General features: G+C 32.4%; 1 protein-coding gene and 1 long non-coding RNA gene across 4 annotated transcripts; one reads left to right on the forward strand and one right to left on the reverse strand.

The window, feature by feature from the left end:
- Positions 1-8,937: 8,937 nt before the first annotated feature.
- Positions 8,938-14,066, reverse strand: LOC128284026 (uncharacterized). Of its 2 annotated transcripts, none has more exons than XR_008274320.1 (3): positions 13,957-14,066; positions 13,707-13,757; positions 8,938-9,220 (listed from the first exon to the last, which is right to left on the reverse strand). It is a non-coding gene; the product is annotated as an uncharacterized LOC128284026 (long non-coding RNA). The 2 variants fall into 2 exon arrangements; XR_008274319.1 differs by having other exon boundaries at positions 13,879-14,011.
- Positions 14,067-17,105: 3,039 nt separating this feature from the next.
- Positions 17,106-21,834, forward strand: LOC108470600 (uncharacterized). Of its 2 annotated transcripts, none has more exons than XM_053021500.1 (4): positions 17,106-17,322; positions 17,429-17,558; positions 18,263-19,087; positions 19,672-21,834. In XM_053021500.1, exons 2-4 carry the CDS (start codon positions 17,553-17,555, stop codon positions 21,313-21,315), a joined length of 2,475 nt encoding a protein of 824 aa, XP_052877460.1. In that variant the 5' UTR covers positions 17,106-17,322; positions 17,429-17,552; the 3' UTR covers positions 21,316-21,834. The 2 variants fall into 2 exon arrangements, with proteins under 2 accessions (XP_052877460.1, XP_017627447.1); XM_017771958.2 differs by having other exon boundaries at positions 17,513-17,558.
- Positions 21,835-23,476: the final 1,642 nt, after the last annotated feature.

Raw genomic sequence — 23,476 nt, forward strand, 5'->3', positions numbered from 1 at the left:
ACAATAATAATGTAAAATAAAAGAATATTGCATTTATTTACTGTAAACTTACCTCGATACAAAATGTGACTAAACTTTACAATTTAGTCCTTTACTTTTCTTTTCCCGATCTACTCTCGAATTTCGCTCTTCTTGATCTATAATAGAAAATTTAGCTTATTTAATATCAACATTTATCAAAACAACCCTTTACTCAAACTTTGGCAAAATTACATTTTGCCCCTAAACTTTCACATATTTGCACTTTTGCCCCAAGGCTCGTAAATTAAACTTCATCCTATTTTCTTATGTTTTATGACATGCTGATCATTTTTCCTTCTATGGCAATATCAAATTCACACACTAACATGTACTTATGACTATTAGGTATTTTTACCGATTAAGCCTTTTACTCGTTTTCACTTAAAACCAAGTAGCACAAGTTGTCTAACATAATTTAAAACCTCATATTCCATCATAAAACATCAAAATACACAAATTTCACCTATGGGTATTTTTCCAAATTTGATTCCTAACTTAAATTATTGCTAGCATAAGCTTTATCGAGCTAAGGGACTTCAAAAACGTAAAGATCATTAAAAGCGGGCTTGGAATCACTTACTATGAAGCTTGAAAGTTGAATAAACCCCAGCTATGGAGAGAGGTAAGGTTCTGCTGGTAACTTGAAGAAGATGATACAATTTTATCATCTTTTTCACCTTTTATTAATGTTAATAACCAAATGACCAAAATGCCCTCCTTACTAAACTTTCAAAAATTCCTTCCATGTCCTAATTTTGTCCATGAACTTAAAATTGGTCAAATTACCATTTAAGATCTCCTAATTAATATTCCAAAATAATTTCATACTAAAAACTTCTAGAATGCAAGTTTTGCAAATTATTCGATTTAGTCCCTAACCTCAATTTAAGCACTTTATGCATAGAATTTTATCACGAAATTTTCACACAATCATGTAATCATACCATGAACCTCAAAATAATAATAAAAAATATATATATATATTTTTTTACCCTAAATTTGTGGTTTCGCAACCACTGTTCCGTTTAGGCCCTATTTCGGAATGTTACAAAATCAATTAAAATCGAACCATTTGAATTATGATCTGTACCTAATTGGACCCTTTGAATTTAATTTTTTGTCGAAACCTTTGACAGACCATTAAAAACAAATGTAAAAAAATAATGATGTGACAGCTAATATGACAATTTATTTTTAAATTAGTAAATCATAAAAAACATATGAGATTAAATTTGAATAAATAATTTTTTTAAAAAGAAACCTCAACGCTGCATTTTCAATCAAAATTTTATTTGGATAAACTATTAACTTTTTACAAATATGAATTTTATATAATTGTTTCGCCCACTACATATGCTATAATCTAGTTTTAATTTAGACATAATGATTTATTTAGTTTTTCAACTTTATAAAAAACTATTTTAGTCATTCATTTAAATTTTCATCTTCTTAGCCTTAAAATTTACTTTTTTTTTGTCAAATCACCCAAATTAAATGTATGAAAATGTTAGCATTTTTTCACATTGCTGACACACGTGGATAACACGTCAACATTTAATTATTTTTTAAAAAATTAAAATTTAGAAAATATAATTTTTTTAAAATTAAAATTATTAAAATTATTTTAAAATACTAAAAATATTTTTAATACTTTTTAAATGTTAAAATTAATTAAATGTTGACATATCATCTATGTGGCAATCTATGTATATGCCATATTAGTAAAATTAACAAATGTTAAATTTTCTATTCATTTGAGGATGTTTCGACAAAAAATACAAGTTCAAGAGTAAAAGAAGTGAAAAATTAAATAAGGACTAAAATGACTTTTTCTGGAAAGTTGAAGGGCCAAATAATCATTATGCCTTTAATTTAAAACTTTCTTTCTTGTCCGCCGAATATATGGGAGTAGCACTACCGTAATGGCATATGCTAGCGTTGGGGGAAAAAATCATAACTACAATAGCGTATCCGGCAATTATTGTTGGTCCAAATGTATTGGGTTTTAGCTTACATGAAGAGCCCATGCTGTTTTTATTGGGCTTCTTTTTACTATGATTATCCTTTTATTCCTCACTTCTCTTGTGGATTGATGATTCAAAGAAAAAACCACACACAGAGAAGCGAGCATTGATCCTTGGATAGATAGATAATGACTTTGTAAATCAAAACTATATAAATTTGTATCTGCTGCAATTATATTATAGATGAAATAAATCTCATTAAAAATTGTTGTAACAATTAAGTTTTACTAAATATAAAATGATACGATTATGACAGTTCATATTGCAGAAATTTTGGAGAGTTAATATAGAGAAAATGATTTACATAGTATGATACGGAAAACCACTAAATATGTTGATTCAAAGGTGTTTGAGAATGTTTTTTTGGTAGTGTGTTGATTAGGTAGGTTGAGTGTGTTATCTATATACGTGCCTTGATGTTGGAATGGAGTATTTATAAATGGAGGCTAAATTGATGTTGGAACATTTTCAAATATTTATAGTGTTCCAATAATTATAAATGAATGGGTGTAATTAATCAAAAGATTATATTATTTGATTTTTAAAAAGAATTATAACTATTTAAATAATATTATTTGAATAGTTATAATTAAATAAATAATTATGTTTTTATTTTAAAGACATTATTATTCGAAAGACACCTATTATTGAAAGACGTTTCTATGAAGAGACATAAAAATTCCTATAAATAGGAATGAGATTTCATTTGGAAATCATACCAACAAATTTTAATATTGTTTCTTTCCTTCCTTCATATTCTAATATTATTAGATTATTCTATAAAGTATTACTGCAGAAATCCTTTATAGAAATTGAGTTCTTTGTCATACATTGCTTAGTGTGTAGTGGGCTATTCTCGTCAGTGCAAAACACAAATAGCCATTGGCTTCATTGTATCCTAGAGTTTAATTTTCTTGAAACTCGTTTGCACACTGAAGATAGGTGGGGGCGAATATAACCTTAAAGATAGTGGCTTGATACACGCCTTGGAGCCTTGCCCTATTTCTTCTTCTGTTCGAGTTCCGTTCGTGTGTTCGAGATTTTTCTCACCGGATATTTGTACTAACAATTTTAAGGTTATAATTCATTGTGACTACTACAACTTATGAAAGTGGAACACTAAGGGACTTAGCTTCCAATTTTGTCAAACTTGATCGGTTTAATGGAGGCAATTTTCAATGATGGCAGAAAAAGATGCACTTCTTATTATCAAATTTGAAGATTTCTTATGTTTTGGATACTCTAAGACCTGATGAGACTGAAAACAAATCTGTTGTTACAAACCGAGAAAGACAAAAATGGGACAATGCTGATTATATGTGCTTGGGCCACATATTGAATGGTTTATCTAATGGTTTATTCGATACCTATCAAAACGAGGTTACCGCTAATGAATTATGGGACAAATTGAAGACAAGATACATGACCGAAGATGCTACAAGTAAAAAATTTCTTGTTAGTCGTTTCAGTAATTATCAAATGGTTGATGGTCGTTCTATTATGGAACAATTCCGTGATATTGAAAAGATGTTGCACCAATTCAAGCAATATGATATGAAAATGGATGAAATGATTGTTGTATCCTCCATAATAGACAAACTTCCTCAATCTTGGAAAGACTTTAAAAGAAGTCTAAAACATAAGAAAGAGGAATATCTCTTGAGGCTTTGGCAAATCATCTTCGTATTGAAGAAGAATATCGAAAGCAAGATCAGAATCTAAATTCTGAAAATTCCAAAGTGCATGTTACGGACAAAGTATAGACTACTAAACCATTCAAGAGAGAGTTCAAACAGACTGATATAGCACCTAAGTTCAAAAAGAAACAAAAGGGCCCGTGCTATCATTGTGGTAAGTTGGGACATTTCAAGAATGAATATTGATTTTTAAAGAAGAAATCATCTTCTAAGGATGATAATAATGAAAAGTTTGTTGCAATAATATTTGAAATAAATATGGCACAAGATGATAATACATGGTGGATTGATACCGGAGTAACCAAACATGTGTGCAAAGACAAAAGCATGTTCACGAAGTTCACACAATGTGAAAATGACAATATCTTTTACATGGGAAATTCTTCCACCACAGTAATCAAATGCAAAGGGTCTGTTGAACTACAATTCACTTTTGGAAAGATTTTAACCTTAAATGTTGTATATTATGTACCAGAAGTTAGAAAGAATTTAGCGTCTAGAAGTCTGTTAAATAAGTTTGGTTTCAAACTTGTTTTTGAGGCAGATAAGTTTATTTTGTCTAAGGGAGGAATTTTTGTAGGGAAAGGGTATATGTATGAGAGTATGTTCAAACTGAATATTATTAATAAGAATAAAAATACTATTTCTGCTTATATGGTTGAATCTTTTTGTTTTTGGCATTATAGATTAGGTCATTTGAATTATAGGAAATTGAATGACATGTATAAGTTAGATTTAATTCCTGTTTTTAATTATAATATTGAAAAATGCAATACATGTATGTTGACTAAAATTACAAGAAACCCTTTCCCTAAGGTTAAAAGAAAAATAAAATTGCTTGATTTGATACATAATGATTTATACTCTTACATTAGGTGGAAAGAAATATTTTGTTACATTTATTGATGATTGTTCTAGATATTGTTGTGTATATTTGGTGGATCCTTTGACAAAAAGTCTTGCTAGAGATGCAGTAAAAAGGACCTTAAAAGGGATAGAACTCAAGCCCATTAATTAGAGTCACCCATGATGGAAACTCGACTCAACGCTTGGTATAATGTCAAGTCTTGAGTTCAATGAGACAAAGTACATCATTAGTATGTGACTATTAGTACTATAAATAAATCCATCCTAAGATTAAAGTGCTAGGTACCTGTAATGATAAAGGAATGATGAGTAATGTACTCTTAATGGACCCATAACATAAATATGTTAGAGTGTTATAATTACGGGAACACTCTTGATGGGATCTACCTATGTGAATGGAAGTGTGGCCGCTTCTAGAAGCTCAAGGGCATGGCTCTGATAGCACTCATGAAAAGAGGACACAGACCCATGGCCATAATAGTGTCCCTAGATACTATGCATTAACCGATATTGGAATCATTGTGTGAGATGTGTTCGGTTAGTCAAATAAAATAGTTGGTTCAAAGTTTAGTCTACCATACAATTTCGATTAACTTTAACATGTTTCCACTAAGTGAAGGTTTAATCGTAAGATACCTTCATTTATGCAAATCGATTTCCAAGAATATCAAAATCTAAAATATTTTGAAAATGGAGGGAGATTATGGGAACATTTTCAAATATTTATAGTGTTCCAATAACTATAAATGAATAGGTGTAATTAATCAAAAGATTATATTATTTGATTTTTTGAAAAAGAATTATAACTATTGAAATAATATTATTTGAATAGTTATAATTAAATTGTAACACCCTAAACCCGGCCTGGAAGTTTGGCTCGAATCTGGCGTGTCACATTGAAGTGTTTTTGAAACCATGTTTCCATTAAAACCCTTCTTAGTAATTAAAACTTGTACCCTTTTTAAACCTTGTTAGAAAACCTCATTGAATATCATTCTTAACAACTTTGTAAAAAATCCTTGCGATTCTTGACACTTAATTTAAAAACAATTGCGGTTACGTGATGTTTTGAACAACGATGAGTTGCTTTGGAAAATCGTGTTCTAATACTAGCAATTATAAGAACAATAAATAAAATTCCAAATTTGAAATCCAAAAATTACAACGGCTTTATCGCAACCCACATAAAAACATTTAAAAGCAATAATCAAAACTATAACATAAATAGTGTGTGTGGCTTCCTCCGAGCCCTCATAGCCCCGATCCGTCTAAAGGTGGAAATTACCCGAAAGGTTAATAAGCGGGGTGAGTTTACGAAAACTCATGTGAAATCCCTACTATAAAAGGAACAATCGGTCATATAAAAGAATTAAACGTCTGCCCCACCTTACTTACGTTTCAGTACCAATTGGGCTTTAGCCCATTATAATGAGATAGCACGGATGGGCTTTAACCCATTACGAATAAGAAACATTATCGAACTAGAATCGAATCGAATCGAATTAGGTGATGAATCGAATCGAATCGATGTCGATGTAATGAATCAAAATTAGAATGTGAATGCAATCCCAACCCAAACTATAACCAACCACTACACTCCACCCGTATCCCACCTACACTCCATGTGGGAATAGCTCAACCCACCCAAACCTACACTCCACGATTAAAGATTGCTGCTCAGATATCGATAAGTTGAGGCAAAGCCTCCAAGACATGGACAAGCCACTTTCGATTTCCTCCATCAAGATAACCCATAACCCATGCAATGATATAAATGTCATGGCATACAACTTACGTAATCGAATATCATCCATATTTGAATCAAACAATCCACATCAAGTCATTCATATCACCAACATATATTCACAATCAAATTCGTCAACCACACGGTCAAGTCGGTCACTTGCCCACAAGGCAAAGCAGGTCATTTAACACCCTGGGGCAAAATGGTAATTTTACCTCACAAGGTATCTCGGTAATTCTACCCTACGAGGGTATTTCAAGAATTCTACCCTACAGGGGTATTTCGGTATTTCTACCCTACAAGGGTATTTCGATAATTCTACCCTACAGGGGTATTTCGGTAATTCTACCCTACAGGGTATTACGATAATTCTACCCTATAGGGGTATTTCGGTAATTCTACCCTACAGGGGTATTTCGGTAATTCTACCCTACAGGGTATTGCGATAATTCTACCCTATAGGGGTATTTCGGTAATTCTACCCTACAGGGGTATTGTGATAATTCTACCCTATAGGGGTATTTTGGTATTATACAAATCGAGAGTATTTTGATAATTTCACAAATCAGGGGTATTTTGGTAATTTTACAAGTCAAGGGTATTTTAGTAATTTTACAAACCAGGGGTATTTTAGTAGTTTTACAAACCAGGGGTATTTTGGTAATTTTATTGATCAAGGGTATTTTGGTAATTTTGAAAACTAAGGGTATTTCAATAATTTTGTAAATCGAGGATAAAACAGTAATTCTGTAAATCGAGGGTAAAACGGTAATTCTATAAATCGATGGTAAAATGATAATTCTATAAATCGAGGGTAAAACGATAATTCTGTAAATCGAGGGTAAAATAGTAATTCTATAAATCGATGGTAAAACGGTAATTTTGTAAATCAATGGTAAAACGGTAATTCTGTACATCGAGGGTAAAACAGTAATTTTGTAAATCGGGGGTAAAACGGTAATTCTGTAAATCGAGGGTAAAATGGTAATTCTATCTTATTTCAGTGATTTTACAAATCGAGGATATTTGGGTAATTTTATAAATCGGGGGTACATTGGTAATTTTACAAGTCGAAGGTATTTCAGTAATTTGGTAAACTAAAGTATTCTAAACAGGGATAACAATACGAATGGGCCTAAAGCCCTTTCTCGGCCTAAATGGGCCCACACGTTTGTGTGGCCCTTTTAGCCCAAATCTAGCCACAGATATGAGTTCACCTAGCCTAGTCCAACATTAACTACACAATCAAACAACTTATCCAATTAGGCCCATAGGCCCATTGGGCCCACATGGCCCTTTTTGACCCATCGCGGCCCAAATTAGCCATCCTACAGCTAGAGTAGCGAGAAGTACACACCTGATTGGAGACTGGAGTTAATCCGCGCTCCGAGCACTTTTAGCCGACGCCCAACCCAAACGAGCATGCCATACAGCGAAAGGGATCAGCCAAGAAAGGTACCTTTACTCTCTTCATGGTTCTCTCTATTTAAAGCCAGCTTCGCATCCACTCTTATGTTAGCTTTTCGATGTGGGATCCCTCCATCATCAGAGTTTAAATTCAACACCAACTCTTGCCACCCCTTGTTAGCAAAATAAATGCTCTTTGCTTGCCATGAGTTTCGAACCCTGGACCTCATTGCCACCTCTATAAAGCAACCTTCCTGCCTCTTATGTGACGCTACTTTGCCACTAGACCACAAGGCTTTTTGTGTCATAATTTCTCCAACAATATTCTTAAGGCCTACCTACTACACCCAGGGTTTGATTCACCTTAAACCAAATTTTTTGCTAGAGTCTAAGTTTAAACCCAGGACTTCTCCAACACTTCTCAACACACTTAATCACTAAAACAAGCCTTCATTAGCTAAATTTACACGCACAACAAAATATTATAAGCTGCCTTCAACCGCTCCAATGCTCAAGGCCCAAAACTTCTAGGCCCAAATTCAGGGTGTTACAACTCTACCTCCCTTAAAGAAATTTCATCCCCGAAATTTCCATCTAACAGGGTGGTCGTGTAACATCTACCCCGCTACGCTACCGCTGCGCACTCTGATCCTACTATCACTATCACACTTCAACTAGAACTTGAAACATCTCATACATACAACACTTATTCATTGAAGCAGACACATATTTATCACACATATATACAATTTCTATATCCAAACATCACATCCACATAAAATAAATACCAAATTTAAATTCAGACCAATATCTAAAGAATCCACGAGATTTTAATTTCTAAAGACAAAAGTATTGAAGACTTACGGATTCGTGGCAGGAGACTCGGTGTGCCACACTTTTTAAGAAAAATACTTCAAACCGAGCACGTAGTTGAAAATAATTTTCGAACTTCAACCTTTGAAAACCCAATCCACAGCCGAGTTGTTACAACTAGGCTCTGATACCACTAAATGTAACACCCCAAACCCGGCCTGGAAGTTTGGCTCGAATCTGGCGTGTCACATTGAAGTGTTTTTTGGAAACCATGTTTCCATTAAAAACCCTTCTTAGTAATTAAAAACTTGTACCCTTTTTAAACCTTGTTAGAAAACCTCAGCTGAATATCATTCTTAACAACTTTGTAAAAAAAATCCTGGCAGTTGCTGACACTTAATTTAAAAACAATTGCGGTTACGTGATGTTTTGAACAACAGTAGTTGCTTTGGAAAATCATGTTCTAATACTAGCAATTATAAGAACAATAAATAAAATTCCAAATTTGAAATCCAAAAAATTACAACGGCTTTACTACAACCCACATAAAAACATTTAAAAGCAATAATCAAAACTATAACATAAATAGTGTGTGTGGCTTCCTCCGAGCCCCTCGTAGCCCCGATCCGTCTAAGGCTGGAAATTACCTGAAAGGTTAATAAACGGGGTGAGTTTACGAAAACTCAGTGTGAAATCCCCTACTATAAAAAGGAACAGTCAGTCATATAAAAGAATTAAACGTCTGGCCCCAGCCTTACTTACAGTTTCAGTACCAATTGGGCCTTAGCCCATTATAACAGACAGTACCAGATGGGCTTTAACCCATTACAGAATAAGAAACATTATCAGAACTAGAATCGAATCGAATCGAATTAGGTGACGTAATCGAATCGAATCGAGATCGTGTAATGTAATCAAAATCGAATGTGAATGCAATCCCAACCCGACCTATAACCAACCACTACACTCCACCGTACCATTTCTACACTCCATGTGGGAATAGCTCAACCCACCCAAATTTCTACACTCCACATTGCAAAGCATTGTCGCTCAGATATCGATAAGTTGAGGCAAAGCCTCCAAGACGTGGACAAGCCACTTTCAAGATTTCCTCCATCAAGATAACCCATAACCCATGCAATGAGATATAAATGTCATGGCATACAACTTACGAATCGTAATATCGCCCATATTTGAATCAAACAATCCACAATCAAGTCATTCATATTACCAACATATATTCACAATCAAATTCACAACCACACAAATTAAGTCACCACTTGCCCACAAGGGCAAAGCAGGTCATTTAACACCCTAGGGGAAAATGGTAATTTTACCTCACAAGGTATCTCGGTAATTCTACCCTATAGGGGTATTTCAAGAATTCTACCCTACTGGGGTATTTCCGTATTTCTACCCTACAAGGGTATTTCGGTAATTCTACCTTACAAGAGTATTTCGGTAATTCTACCCTACAGGGTATTGCGATAATTCTACCCTATAGGGGTATTTCGGTAATTCTACCCTATAGGGGTATTGCGATAATTCTACCCTATAGGGGTATTTGAGATATACAAATCGAGTATTTTGATAATTTCACAAATCAGGGGTATTTTGGTAATTTTACAAGTCAGGGGTATTTTAGTAATTTTACAAACCAGAGGTATTTTAGTAGTTTTACAAACCAGGGGTATTTTGGTAATTTTATTGATCATGGGTATTTTGGTAATTTTGTAAACTAAGGGTATTTCAATAATTTTGTAAATCGAGGATAAAACAGTAATTCTGTAAATCGAGGGTAAAACGGTAATTCTATAAATCGATGGTAAAATGATAATTCTATAAATCGAGGTAAAAGCAGTAATTCAGAATCGTAAATCGAGGGTAAAATAGTAATTCTATAAATCGATGGTAAAACGGTAATTCTGTAAATCAAGGGTAAAACGATAATTCTGTACATCGAGGGTAAAACAGTAATTTTGTAAATCGGGGGTAAAATGGTAATTCTGTAAATCGAGGGTAAAATGGTAATTCTATCTTATTTCAATGATTTTACAAATCGAGGATATTTGGGTAATTTTATAAATCGGGGGTACTTTGGTAATTTTACAAGTCGAAGGTATTTCAGTAATTTGGTAAACTAAAGTATTCTAAACAGGGATAACAATACGAATGGGCCTAAAGCCCTTTCTCGGCCTAAATGGGCCCACACGTTCGTGTGGCCCTTTTAGCCCAAATCTAGCCACAGATATGAGTTCACCTAGCCTAGTCCAACATTAACTACACAATCAAACAACTTATCCAATTGGGCCCGTAGGCCCATTGGGCCCACATGGCCCTTTTCACCCATCATACCAAGTAGCCATCCTACTGACTAGAGTAGCGAGAAGTACACACCGATTGGAGATGGAGTTAATCCGCGCCCGAGCACTCTTAGTCGACGCCCAACCCAAACGAGCACGCCATACAGCGAAAGGGATCAGCCAAGAAAGGTACCTTTACTCTCCTCATGGTTCTCTCTATTTAAAGCCAGCTTCGCATCCACTCTTATGTTAGCTTTTCAATGTGGGATCCTCCATCATCGAGTTTAAATTCAACACCAACTCTTGCCACCCCTTGTTAGCAAAATAAATGCTCTTTGCTTGCCATGAGTTTGAACCACGGACCTCCTTGCCACCTCTATAACGCAACCTTCCCGCCTCTTATGTGGCGCTACTTTGCCACTAGACCACAAGGCTTTTTGTGTCATAATTTCTCCAACAATATTCTTAAGGCCTACCTACTACACCCAGGGTTTGATTCACCTTAAACCAAATTTTTTGCTAGAGTCCAAGTTTAAACCCAGGACTTCTCCAACACTTCTCAACACACTTAACCACTAAAACAAGCCTTCATTAGCGAAATTTACACGCACAACAAAATATTATAAGCTGCCTTCAACCGCTCCAATGCTCAAGGCCCAAAACTTCTAGGCCCAAATTCAGGGTGTTACATAAATGAATAATTGTGTGTTTATTTTAAATACATTATTATTCAGAAAGACACCTATTGATGAAAGATGTCTCTATGAAGAGACATGAAATTTCCTATAAATAGGAATGAAATTTCATTTGGAAATTATACCAACAAATTCTAATATTGTTTCTTTCCTTCCTTCATATTCTAATATTATTAGATTATTCTATAAAGTATTATTGCAGAAATCTTTTATAGAAATTGAGTTCCTTGTCATACATTGCTTAGCGTGTAGTGGGCTATTCTCGTCAGTGCAAAATGCAAATAGTCATCGGCTTCATTGTATCTTAGAGGTTAATTTGCTTGAAACTTGTTTGCACACCGAAGATAGGTGGAGGCAAATATAACCTTAAAGATAGTGGCTTGATACACGTCTTGGAGCCTTATCCTATTTCTTCTTCTGTTCGAGTTCCGTTCGTGTGTTCGAGATTTTCTTCACCGGATATTTGTACTAACAATTGATAAGGGTCTCAACCATTGAGCTTCTTACCTTTTAAGTATAGGTGGTAGAATGGTTTTAGTACATGTGGTAGAGTAATGGATGTCAGTCAAGAATTTTGTTGGAGTTATGTTGAAGAGACTAGACAAGGCATTCATCAAGTCGAGGACTTCATAGATTAACAAGTACTGTCAAGAATTCTTCCTCATATCTCTCTTTAGAATTGTGTGAATCTACCTATTGTGACATGATGTTTAGATGATATGCTTTTCTCATAAGATCACATGATTGAGCTTCACCAAAATCTTGGAGCCATTGAGCGAGGCTATAACAAAATAAAAATGATAGTATTTTCTTCTAATGATGTGTTTGAGTGAGGAGTTTGTAACAGAGATATCATTAGTATCAAGGTTTTAAAAATTCTAAAAAGAATTTACTTGCTTGGGTAAATATATTTGAGAATATCAATATTGTGAGTAATTAAGAGATAATTTTAATAGCTTAAATTCCTTTTCCAAATTCCACCTAAATAAGTGATTTTTCAAAATTTCTCATAATTTTATTTGATTTAATACACATAGTCTCACTATAAGATAAAAAATTAAACTTAAAAATATTTTATTTAATTATAAAATATATTTTAAATTTTATTTTATTGAAACTATTTATAAATTTTTACAAATATAATGATATCCATATTGAATATTTTTTGTACTATTTATTTTTAATTTGTAAAATTTCATTAACCTATTTTTAAAATAAATTATTTATCCTAACAAAACAATTACAAATCTAAACATTTTGAGTTGGTAAATTTTATCATTTTCAAAATCTCAAAATTTTAAAAAATTTTCGAAACAAACTCTAAATTCTATATACTATTTAAATTAATTTAACCTTCACCCAACTTTGAATTAAATATTAATTTATTCACCCTAAACCTTACTTGAAAAATGAAAGTTATATTTTAAACGATGCGTTATAGTTTTAATTTTATATTTTTATCAAAATAGAACAAATTTTAATATTTATTATATTTTAATTATATTATTAATGGTTTGTTACGCATAATTATTTAAAAGCAAATACTAAAATAAATTTTATTGTCATTAATTTTAAATTAATATTATATATATTTTAATAATTATTTTGAAGTGAATTTTACATATACCCAAAGACTAATTTTAGAATTCAAACAAAGTTCTTTTCCCAAACCGACACTATCAAATAGATTAACTCAAAATCCCTCATATTCACTTTCTTTTTCATCCCCGACTACAATACGATAGTCGATCAGGGTCGTCAACTTAAGATGGAGCCCACGTCTTAAATATTAGAATTTCGTATTGAATAAACTACGCTTGAGAAAATGATAATCCTACTATGTTTTTCTGTTTAATGTATATTCTACCTTAGCTTGCTCACTTTAATTCATACCTAAATTTGGATTTTGTTGCAGGTAGATATCTCTTGAGTAATGCTATTAGAATTTGATTAGGTGATATTGATAATTAATAATACGGCACATATTTTAATATTTTTTTTGAAAAGTATATGTAAAATTAATAATTTTTAAAAATAAAATAAATTTGTAATATAAAATTTAAATTGATTTTTAAAAATACAAAACACAAGCATTTCTAAGAAACAACAAAAAGCGAAGTGCTTCATGATGTTACCGGATACAATTTCTGACGGAGAAGCAAGAATCGTCCGACATCGCCCATTTCCTAAGCAAAAAATATAAGCCACACAAAAAGGAACCGGAATTAGTAGTGTACTGGTGTTTGAATTGATAATTTGTTAGCTTAAAACAATGAAACAAAATATAACAAAATGAAGATCAAATACCAAAATAAGTTTAGCTAAGAGCTGGAAATGAAAATTTGAAGAAAAAAGAAAAGTAAGAGCAAAGAAGAGAAAACGAACATGATACGAGGGAACATAAGGAAAAAGAAAGTGTTGATTGAGAGAGAAAAGGAAGGGACTGAATTGTTTTTCTTTTTTGAAAGTGCGATTGCGAGGACGGAATCGTTGATATTGGTGTGAGGGAACATTTTTATAGTTTTTTAAATAATTATTTCTATTTTTAGATTTTTTTTATAATAAACTTCAATAATTAAAATAAATAAATAAATTGTAAAAATTTTGAAGAAAAAATTCATAAATATTGTGGTGATCACCGTGGCGTGACACAATACGAAAATGATAAAACAAAAGAGATCAATAGATACAATAATGGTTAAAGAGGTTATCTGAGGGTATTTTTATAGGTTAAGAGTTGAATTCAGTAGAAAATAGTTTATAGTTCTTTTAGTTTAATTTTTGTTTTAACCTATATTTTTAATTGGGGTTTTGGTTTAATTTTTTTTTCAATTGTGTTTTTGGTTCATTTACGAGATTTATTAAGATAAATGCATTATTGATATTTGGTAGTAATATGAACTTGGATATGATGAGAAGAACAATAAATCATTTGAGATTTAGTTTTCGTGCATCACCAACATGATAGAATTTTTAGGATCTTTTGTTAGTGGTCAATTAATTTATTTATATTTGTCATTTAACTAGTTTGACAATAACAAACTAAGATGTAATTATTAACATTTGATAAAAGATATGCATCTTTAATTATTTTACCATGATTACTTTCAAATTGTTTTTCAACTACTTTTTATTTATGGTACGTATTTTATGTCTTGTTTATTTATTGTCATTTATGATTACAATTATTTTTACATTAATTACAAGTAAACACACCACTTATCCAAAAGGACCCTTATATTTATTGGGCACCACCATGTGAAAGCTTTCTAACAAATAATAACTCATTTTGTTTTCTTTAAAAGCAATTGTGATTTTAGTTTTATTTTTTAATCCCAGTTTATTTTGTTTTGTTTGAAAATTGCAATGATTTTTTCACTCTATTTTCTTTGAAAGTTATGATGGTTCTAATTTTCTCTTCTTTTAATTTTAATTTTTTAATTGTATTTTAACCTATTTACTAAGATAAGGACATCCTTAGATTTATTAGAATTCATTATTGAAGGACTTTGTCAGGATAAAGAATTATAATGGTAAGATTAAATCTAAGATATTGAGAATAATAAATTATTTGAGACTTAATTTTTCGTACATCACTAAAATAAGACTTATAGTAGTGATTAATTGGTTGACTTGTTGAGTTGAACTAATAATAATAGAGCTATGATGCATTTATAGACATTTTTAAGACTTTTTTTTTCAAACAATAGTTTTAACAATGCAATTTATAGTGTATTTATTTATTATTTATACTATGTATTATTGTTGTTTATGATTAGTATAATAAGAGGAAATATTTTCTTAAGAAAACAAAATTACCGTTATGGTTTTTATTAATAAAAGTTTATTTTCTTAAAACGAACTTAAATGATTATTTAATAATAAAATATGGTTTTAAATTTAGATATAAAAATAATAATATCAAAACAGTCAGAAAATGGTAAAACAGGTCAAAACAAATTTTTAAGGGTAAAAACAAGGCAAAGATGTAAAGCAGGGACTCAAAATCGCAAAAACTATTTTTTATTGAACTGTTTTTATGAGATTTATGTGGCATCTTAAGTCATATTTTATTGTATTTTGTATAAAAGTCCTTATTTATTTTTAACTTGTAGCAAAGAAAGACCATAAGCCAAGCCAAGCCAAGCCAAGCCAAGGCGGAATAATATAACTTTTTCTTTTTCGCTTATTTTAAAAATCCATTGGTTGGCAAAAAAGAAAAAGGAAAAAACTATGGCTTAGTGTGTGTAAAAATATTATTTTATTGAATAAAAGGAAACTCAAATGGTAAAAGTTCGTAAATGTGGGACATCAAATCTCACACTTGACAGAGAGATAATATTTTCTTTATATTAAACATTTTCATGATATCAAAATCATATCTACACCCTTTCAATTTAACGTAACCAATGAAATAATTAATTATTTTACTTTTACCACTTTTATTATATTATTATTTTTATATAATATTTAAAAATATTTACAGTTCTTTTTCAATCTATAAATAGGAAAATAATGCGTTCACATTCTCCTATATTTATAAGTATACTCATGTCAATCAAATTAAAATTTAATCGATAATTATTTTAAATTATAAACAAATAATGACCAATACTCTGTTTTGTTAATATTTTTTTCCATATAAATTTCCTTTCCAATCACATACATTTTCTAATCTAATTTACATAATCTTCTACTTCGCTTAATAACCCTTTTGCATAATCTATTGTAATTATTTCTTACTTCTTATTTTAGATTTTGTAACTATTTATTAGTTGGATGTGGTAAGGGAAGTTTGACATTAAATTTAATTAAAAGATTAATAAAATATTACTAATAAGTAGTTCGATTGTAATAATAATGCATATTGTATTTTTTAAGGGAGGATTCAAATTCGAATCTTGAAGATGACATTACTGGTAAGAACAACCATAAATCCCAAACATGGGCTATTAAATGGATATACACAATAAAATTAGATGATATTATTAGATGTTTTGTCTTTTATATTTATATAAAATCATTTAAAAATATACACAATAAGATTTAAACATAACATATGATAAATTTTAAGATTTTAATTTTGTTATTTTAACTAAAACTTTATATGATTTTTTATAAAATTTTAATAATTATATTTATGAGTTAATATTTGGTCACTAATACTATATATTTTATTCTACAAGCAATATTAAAAATTACCGCATATTTTTTAACATTTTATTATATTTTTATAGAATCTTTATTAACCTCTAACCGTATTTGTAGAGTTTAAAATTTTTGACAATGTATCAAATATTTCCTCTTTATTTATTAGAATAATTGTACAAGTATTTATAATGAAATTATATTGTTAATATGATGTATGATGTGCTATTTAAAAAATTTCATTATAAAATTGAAAATTTCTTCAGTAAAAAATATATGTAATCGTTGAAAAACGAAATCCAAAAAAGAAGCCATGAAATACCGAAAATAGGACTGTGGAAAGCCAACGTAAAAGGAAGATAGACATGTGTTTTTGGTCATTTAATGACCCATGCATCAAAACCCACCTACGAACGCGTGTGGTCTCAGCTCTCATAAATCAAACCGAACACAAACCTTCATCTTCTCTCTCTGGGTTTTCCATTTTTTTCTTCTATACCAAAAAAAAAAAAAAAACCTTTTTTCTTATTGTTAACTCTCTCTGCTAAGTACTCGAGAGTTCAACTTTTTCGTATCCATGAAAGCTAAGTTCTCTCTTTCAAGGTAACTAAAGTTTTCTTTACTTTGTCCTATTTGTTCTTTTTTAATTTTATCTTTTTCACAGTTTTTTTTTTGTTGCTCTGCCTGTATTTATTTGCAACAAGAAAAGAGCGAAGAGGAAAAAAGAAATATTGGAAAAAAAGTTGACAATCAAAGTTCAAAGATTTATAACAATGAAAACCCATTTTTCCAGGTTGGTTTTGGCACGTGGGTTTTAACGTCCGAGTTCTTCTATGAAGGTTAGACATGTGTTTTTCTTTTTCTTTTTTAAAATCTGTTCTTTTGCATGTTTATATACGTTTCTTATCAACAGTTTATTAGTTAATGTAGTTTTTTCTCACTGTTTTCTAGCTTCTTTTTTTTTTAGTTTGTAATAACTTCAATGAAATGGAGTGACATGTTTTCTTGATTGATTTCATTTTAATGGATACTACTGTTTCAATGAGATTGATTGATGTTGATGTATTGACGGCTATATGTAATTGGGGGTAGTTTTGGATTTTGGTTTAATGTTGTTCTTTGTCTGCTCAATGGGCTTGTCAACAATTTGTGCCTGGGATTCGAATGTCGGCATCCACATGATTATAATGACTTGAGCTTCATACTTGAGTTAAGGGCTCCCGTTTCTTTTTTCTGCTTGGAGATGTATATTAGTAAATTTATTCACTATGCTTGGTTTAATATTTGTGGAGCTTTTGGTTGTATTTGCATTTCAAGATTATAGAATTTATGATTTTTGGCTGTTGAACTTTGAACAAGCTTTCTTTCTTTTCGATCTCAAAATGTTGAAAAATTGCCATGATAATTTTTTCCATCCATAAAAAATCCCTATGTTTGCATTCAGGACCCTCTGAAGTAAATGTCAACTCCAGAGCTGTTTTTATGCACTATTTTTCTCTTTTCTTTTGGTGAGTTTAGTTCTTTGTACTCAATTCTTGAGCAGATGGATACCACTCTTTTGGATAAAGACATGGAGGACAATGAAGAGGGGTCTGCTGAACAATTACCTGTGTCGTGTTCGTTTTTAAACGAAATTTTTGGAGATCCAGAGGTGGTTCCTCGTGTTGGATATCAATACCAAGCACAAGTTCCACCATTAGTTGAAGATTGGCGTGGTTTACAGGTTGTAAAGGAATCACTTGATTCAAAAGACATAGTGAATGTGTCAAACCCTATTCCAATGGGATTGCCAATCCCTATTTTCTGGACAAAGACCGAGGTTGAAAGATTAAACGGTGCATTCGAATTTGAAAACAGCAAAGAGAGATGCTTTACATCATGCCATGGATGTGCAGAATACAAAGTTGAAAGTCTGTATTCTGCACTAGGTGATCAGAAAGACAAGGAAGGGTATATGGAACTTCATCCTACAACCAGATCGAAGATGTACGTTGATTTACTCTTTCTGCAGGAACCAAATTCTAAGGTGAAACGGGTGGATAGAGGTTTCTGTCCTCTTCCGGACACTTCAAATGAAGTATGGAAGGATATCGAATGTGACGGTTTTCTTCTTGGGTTATACATCTTTGGAAAAAATCTTATCCTTGTGAAAGATTTTGTTGGGAGTAAAGAGATGGGAGAGATTTTGTCTTTCTACTATGGAAAATTTTACGGGTCTGATGGATACTGTAGATGGTCAGAATGCCGAAAGTTAAGAAGCAAAAGGTGCATTCATGGACAAAAGTTGTTCACAGGATGGCGGCAGCAGGAGTTGTTATCGAGATTATTTTCTCATCTTTCAAAAGAATGTCAAGACATGTTGTCTGAGGTATTTTTCTAATCCAACTCATTTGATCTTTCTAAATAATTAGGCATATATTTAATTCGTTAGTTAGTCCTTATATGTAATTTGAGTGCTGTAAAGTGCACACATATATGCTTCCTAGTCTATTTGTTTCTTCCTTGTTTCCTTTAAACATGATATGGAACACTACATTATGTTCATGGGGACCTTAGTTTTGTCAATTAGCATGGTTTGTCATCTTCTGAATTTTATTTCAGTGTTGCTTGTGTAAATTTGCATCATGCAGAATTGCAAATTTAGTTTCAACTGCATGTATGCATATTTCGTTGATTGTGCATCTTTTCAGGGTGATTGAAGTCAGATCACTTTGGAAAGAAGCATACTAGAGACTGGTAATTAGTGATGATTTTGTGGAGTCTAAAGTTATAAACCAAAAAATAGTATAGATGCTATTTAGGGTTTGAGATGAAGAAAGTTGAAACGGATTATTGAAGAATGTTGAAGTTTCTTGTTACACTGAATCATTGAACCTAATTTTGCAGCAATTTTGGTCTATGATTTGACAAAAATATTTCATCATGATGGTTTACGAGTTCTGGTTATTGCAGGTTTCTAAGACATTTGGTGAGGGAAAAGTTTCCTTCGAGGAATACGTGTTTACTATAAAGAATGCAGTTGGCCTTGGTATGCTCATAGAAGCTATAGGTATTGGCAAAGGAAAGAGAGACCTGACTACCATGGAGCTAGTAAAAGCCAATCATGTAGTTTCCTCGCGTCCTGAAATACCAATTGGCAAAGCATGTTCTGCTCTTACCTCAGCAGATATTATCAAGTTTTTAACAGGAGATTTTAGGTTGAGCAAAGCTAGATCCAGCGATCTTTTCTGGGAAGCCGTTTGGCCTCGCCTGTTAGCCAGAGGTTGGCACTCTGAACAGGCAAAGGATCAGGTTTTTGCTGGTTTGAAGAACTCTCTTGTGTTCCTTATACCCGGTGTAAAGAAGTTTTCAAGGCGGAGACTAGTGAAAGGGAACCATTATTTTGATTCTGTTACTGACGTTCTTAATAAAGTTGCTTCAGAACCGGGGCTTCTTGACCTTGAAATCGAAGTGCCTGAAGGCAGCAGAGAGAACCAAGAGAATAAGTGGGAGCCAGTAATTAATCAAGCTCCTGATTTTGTGGTAAATAAACACAATCGTTACCTCAAGCCACGAAATTCTGGTTGCAATCGGGATTTAATGAAATTTATGATTGTAGATACTAGTTTGGTCCAAAGGGATGAACAATCCAAGGTTCGAGAGCTGAGAAGCTTACCTCTTGAAGCTACTAGCTTGTCCCACCCCACTGATACATCCAGTGATTCAGAAGAGGACACATCCGATGACTCAGAAGATGAAGCAGAAGAAACTAGTACTTCAAATGCTGTGGAGGCCGTAGTTGATGGTGGAGAATGTGTGGACTTCTCAGATTGTGTAAATAGTAATTCAAATATTGGCATTCCCTGCGCCTCTGACAGAATTAGATCACTGGAAAACCATGGAAGCCATGACACAAGTCTGCTTCTTGATGATGAAGAAAATGTTATGAAGTATAATTCCAGACAAAAGGTGCCATCTAGCAGTTCAAAATATACGACTCCTCTTATTAGACAGCAGAATTCAACTGATGGACAATCAAGCTGTGGTGTTGGAAACATTGCTTCTTACAGGATGTCAAATGAAGAATATTCACACTGTAGGTTCAACCAGCCTGATGCTTGTCAAGATATGGTTTTTCAAACAGGATCCGTGAACTTGTTACCTGCGACTTCTTTGTCTAAAGGCAATGCGGATGAAGATGAATATTCAACAAAAACTCAGTCACATACATTGATAGATTTAAACGTTCCTCAAGTTTCAATAGGTTTTGAATCTGATGGACCATTAATTACAGAGACAGTGCAAAATAGTGACAAGTGTCCACATGTATTGTTCTTTCAATCTGAAATAATGGTGCGGCCTGAGCTGTTGAGGCATCCTGATAAAGTTGCGGAGATCAATCAGCATACTACAATGCACAATCGGAGGCAGAGCACTAGGAACCGACCGTTAACCACAAAAGCATTAGAAGCTCTTGAATGTGGGTTCTTCAGTCCTGTGAGGAAGAGAAAGGCTGCAGGGGCTCCACAGAATAACTCGCGAAGAGTTCGTGGGAGGCCTGTTGTTAGTTCCCTTTTTAGAAATGGTGCTAATAACCCCAACATAGAGGAGAGTTAGGATTGTTTGCACAGTGCCAAAAAAGATACCCAGTTAGTCTCAAATCTGAATCTGAATCATCTGATAAACAGGTGTGGACTATTACAAAGCTGTTCATGAAAAAACCACATTTCCCCCCCGATGTCCTACACAGCAGTTGTGTTCTGGGTGCCTTCGATTTTTCTGGTCAATAATTGGGAAGCCAAATATTTCCTTTTTTTTTTTGTACTAGTAAAATACCAAGACCCCGTTGACCAAACCAGCTGCAGATTCGAGACCAGTGTCCAGTGAAAAATCAAAGTTAGATGAAGCCAGTCTTGTACAGTGTAATAATCTCAGAAAGGAGAGGCTTGGAAACAAAAGCTTTACCGGAGACTTTTCAGTATAGGAACAATTGACACAGGTTGTTGTTGCTGTCTTCTATATTATTGACTTGCAAATGGTTTGAATGCTGAAAAATCTGATCCCAATGAAGGTGACTGTTAATTTATCTCTATGTAAACATGTCCTCATAAAAGGGTCAATTTGCAATTTAACAAAGTTGTCCTACTATTAGCAGTGTTAATTTTTAGTTGCAGATATGCTATTCTGAAAGCGAAATTGAAGCTTAACTGATGTGTGCTGGTCAAAATGGGGAACAAGATGGCATTGCCATTGCAGGATATGTGAGTTCTCTTTTTCTGGATACAACAAGTTGAAAGATCTGAGTTACATGACAGGCAAAAGAAAAATGAGCAATTGAATTGCATCCAGTAAAAAACACAGAAAGCAAAGGTTTTATCAAATCATAATACAAATTCAAAATTATCTTAGCTTGCATGTCACCCAACAGAGGAAAAAAGGAAGGAAGAGGTGAAAAAAAAGAGAAAGAAAAGCAAGCATCCTTGGGAACTTACTTTCCTCTTAAATCCCTATGAAAAGCATGTGCATTCTAGGCTAGGATTGGAAAGTGGCACCTAAAAATTCATTGAAATTGATTGACGTCTACCCCAGTTTCGTATGATATTGAATGGTTGCAATTGATGCCTTACACATTCTAGTAGGTGAGAAAATGAGGCATAAAATGCCTGCTTGAATTACTAGGTAAACCGCAGTAAGCTGAGTCCACCCTTACCTACTCAGCTCCCAGGTCAGATTAGGACTAGTATTTCAAAGAACATGGGTTCGAATAGAAAAAAAAAAATCAACTTATTAAATCTTTCAAATCTATCACTTTACAATTATGTTAAAAAAAGAGTTTTTTCTTTTCTTTTCTCAACAATAGAATATTCATTAGTGTTATTTCTTTTACCTCGATCAAACATCATTTTCATTACGAAGAAAAATCATAGAGAGAGAGATAAGGGAAAGAATATAAGGGCCGTGGCCGTCTTTTCCGTTGTTTTTATCCATGGGGTTACTTAGCCTATGTCAATTAGCAACCTAGTTCCTTCTAAATTATTCATCATCTTGAAATGCTCTGCTTAGGGTCCTCCTGTATATTCCATCTTTGCCATAATATATTTCAAAGTATAAAGTTGGAACATTGCTTTGTCTTCACACTGTTGGTGTTTGATGTTTGCTTCTTCATAAATCATACCGATCCCCCTTCCTTCGATCATAACTAAGCACTTCTATTTGTATTCACCATTATACTGAAATTTTCATATTTAGTTTAAGTAATGCTTGTTACCCAAAAATCCCTGCTAATAATTAACATGAATTACTAAAAATATTTCTTGATTGGTGTTTTTTACCTGAAATTTCTTCTACAGGTCATTCAAGTACAAAAAATATGAACTTACAGAGCAAATTTGAGCCTCCAGAATGAATAAAAAGTAGGAGTCAAGTGATATAATGGTATTTTTATATGCAATAGTATTTCGCTAATGATATTGTCAACTGAAAATTCAGACAGTGTACATTTCTATTTAACTTCTAGTATTGAGCAAATGAAGGAGACTTTGTTTTGTTCTTTCATTAATTCAGGATTATCATCTTGTCAGTAAGGGAAACAGCTAATGCACTTTTTATTATTAACCCCCCAACAAAATAATAATAAAAATTACTTAGTCGGTTATCAAATTTTTCAGCAAGTAAAATTTGATCATTTTTAAAGTATTATTATTTTAGTTTTTATCGCTTTTTTACTTCAATCATTAAATTTTTTTATCCCGACAATATTAAGAAAATAACTTTTTTA

This window comes from Gossypium arboreum, chromosome 11 (genome assembly GCF_025698485.1).
Source record: "Gossypium arboreum isolate Shixiya-1 chromosome 11, ASM2569848v2, whole genome shotgun sequence".
NCBI lineage: Eukaryota > Viridiplantae > Streptophyta > Magnoliopsida > Malvales > Malvaceae > Gossypium > Gossypium arboreum.